General features: G+C 46.3%; 1 protein-coding gene across 1 annotated transcript; it reads left to right on the forward strand.

Moving 5' to 3' along the window:
• The first annotated feature begins 1,293 nt into the window (after window positions 1-1,293).
• Window positions 1,294-2,587, forward strand: LOC128374542 (gastrula zinc finger protein XlCGF8.2DB-like). Its single transcript, XM_053334813.1, has one exon. The coding sequence runs from the start codon at window positions 1,589-1,591 to the stop codon at window positions 2,585-2,587; it is 999 nt and encodes a 332-aa protein (XP_053190788.1). The 5' UTR covers window positions 1,294-1,588.
• The last annotated feature ends 200 nt before the right edge of the window (window positions 2,588-2,787 follow it).

Here is a 2,787-nt window from a genome sequence, read left to right on the forward strand (position 1 = left end):
CTCTTCCTCCCTTCCTTCCTTGACTTGAGGACAACAGGAGGGTTAAGGAGGTTCTCAGGTTCTTGTAGGAGATTTTGGTGCAATGTGAGAAACCGCCACCATCAAAACCAAATGAACATGGATGTCTCTATTTCCTACTGCCATGCAAAAATGAAGCCAAATGTTACTTGTGTGACATCATTTGCAACCAGAGTCTGTGCAGTCATTTATGTTTTTAGTTTGGCCCATCCTCTAACATGAAGGGAGTGGGATTAGTGACCTGTACTGCAATCAGCCACCAGGGGGAGCTGTCACATCGTCCATCTACAGTCTACCATCAAAAAAGACAATCTGATCACTTGTGCTTCTTTCTGTGTGTTTTCTATTTCTTGCAGATGTTCAGCAGCTGTTGGAGAATAAAGAAGAGGTTTCCCCTGAGCAGCAGGAGTGGAGCTCCAGTCTGAACCAGGAGGAACCAGATCCTCCACACATTAAAGAGGAACAGGAGGAAGTCTGGACCAGTCCGTCACAGTCAGCCTGGAACTTAACTCCAAATAGACATTTACAGCCAGATACTGACAACCAGGTTTCAGACTCTTCTGACTTTAAGACTGAAGTCAGCAGTGATGATTGGACAGAGACAAGTGAACCTCAGTCAGTTCTAAACTCTCTGAAAATTATTGAAGTCCCTGTTCGTGATAGGAGATGTAACACTGGGAAGAAAACATACAGCTGCCCTGTGTGTGGGAAAATATTTGGCCGCAGCCCACATCTGAAGATACACCTGAGGACTCACACAGGAGAGAAACCATTTAGTTGCTCGTTTTGTGGTAAAAGTTTTACACAAAAGGTAAATCTGACATACCACATGTCGGTCCACACAGGGGAGAAACGGTTCAGCTGCCGTTTTTGTCATGAAAGATTCACATGGTATACTCAGCTCAAAAGCCACCAGTGTGTTTGTGAGCCGTCACAGCTTCATCAGAGTCCGACGGAGACCGACAACAGAGACGCAGAGACCGGCGAGAAATCATTCAGCTGCTCTGAGTGTGGGAAAAGATTCGGTCGCAAGGATAACCTGAACATTCACATGAGGATCCACACAGGAGAGAGACCCTTCAGTTGCACCGTTTGTGGAAAAAGTTTTAAACATGGAGGACATCTGACACAACACATGTCGGTCCACACAAAGGAGAACCGATTCAGCTGCAACGTTTGTGACAAGAGATTCACCTGGCTTTATCAGCTCAAAAGACACAACTGCAGCGGTGAGTCCTCAGAGCCTCATGAGGTGTGGACCAGTCAGGAGGAAGAGCAGCTTCGAGGCCTGGAGGAGGAGGCGGATATCCCAAAGTTCGCATTCACTCCTGAACTTGTGAAGAGTGAAGACGATGAAGAGAAACCTCAGTCCGCACAGCTTCATCAAAGACTAACTGAGGAGAACAGATACTTTGTGGAAGGACAGGACCATGGAGGATCAGAACCAGTCAGGTACTCGCTTCCAGATAGACATTTACATCCACAAAATGATGTCAAGGCTTCAGACTTTCTGGCGACTGAAGCTGGTGACAGGGGTTGGAATGAGACCAGAGATCCTCAGTCAGGTTTTATGAAAGTCACTAAAGCTGATAGAGGATTTAATACTGGCAAGAAATCATTTAGCTGCTCTGAGTGTGGTAAAATATTTGGCCGCAAGGAACATTTGCAGACTCATGTCAGAATTCATACAGGAGAGAGACCCTTCAGCTGTTCTGACTGCGGTAAAACATTCGGCTGCAAGAGGTCACTGCTGGGCCACATGGCCAGTCATACGGGAGAGAAACCATTTAGCTGCTCTCAGTGTGGGAAAAGATTTGGTCGCATGGTAAATCTAAAGACGCACGAAAGACTTCACACAGGAGAGCGACCGTTCAGCTGCCCGTTCTGTGGTAAAGGTTTTACACAGAAGGTACACATGACACAACACATGGCCGTCCACACAGGAGAGAAACAGTTCAGTTGCAGCATTTGTGACAAAAAGTTCACTTGGCTCTCGGGGTTCAGGAGACACAAGTGTGGCGGTGAGCAGTCGGAGCTTGATGAAGCTGAGGACCATTCGGAGGTGGAACCAGGAGAGAAACCATTTCGCTGCCGTGAGTGTGGTAACAGATTTAACCACAAGCACAATCTGAAGGCTCACATGAGAATCCACACAGGAGAGAAACCCTTCAGTTGCTCTGTTTGTGGTAAAGGTTTTATTACGAGTGGAGCTCTGAAGAAACACCTGAGAACTCATTCGGGAGAGAAACCGTTCAGCTGCCCAGTTTGTGGTATAAGATTTACACAAGGAGGGAACTTGAAGCGACACATGGCACAGCACACTGGAGAAACACGAGAGAAACCGTTCAGCTGCTCAGTTTGCGGTAAAAGCTTTACACAAGTGTCAAATATGAAGCGACACATGACACAACACACTGAGGCTGAAAGGACTCAGCTGCAGGAAGAAGAAAGTGAAGCTGTGATGAGTTCGGACATGACAGAGTATCAGCAGGAAGACTCCAACAGTCTGCTGATGACTGAAGGACTTCAACTTCACACAATTTCTGACTTCAAACCACTTGACAACTAAATAGAGTATTGTATATTGTATCAGCTTTACTGCATTTTAACTTCTTTCATATATTTCAGTCCCGAAAGTGGACAAATGTACTACATGGTTCTTCTGATGTGAACAGCCTCAAAGCCTTAAAGCTGAAAATGACTTTTGATCGATCATCAGCATGTCCAACACTTTAGAGCAGGGGTGTCAAACATGCGGCCTGCGGGCCA

The sequence above is a fragment of the Scomber japonicus genome, chromosome 15 (assembly GCF_027409825.1).
Source record: "Scomber japonicus isolate fScoJap1 chromosome 15, fScoJap1.pri, whole genome shotgun sequence".
NCBI lineage: Eukaryota > Metazoa > Chordata > Actinopteri > Scombriformes > Scombridae > Scomber > Scomber japonicus.

Coding starts and splice junctions, on each gene's coding strand:
- LOC128374542 (XM_053334813.1), top strand. CDS start 1,589: ATGAAAGTCACTAAAGCTGATAGAGGATTTAATACTGGCAAGAAATCA.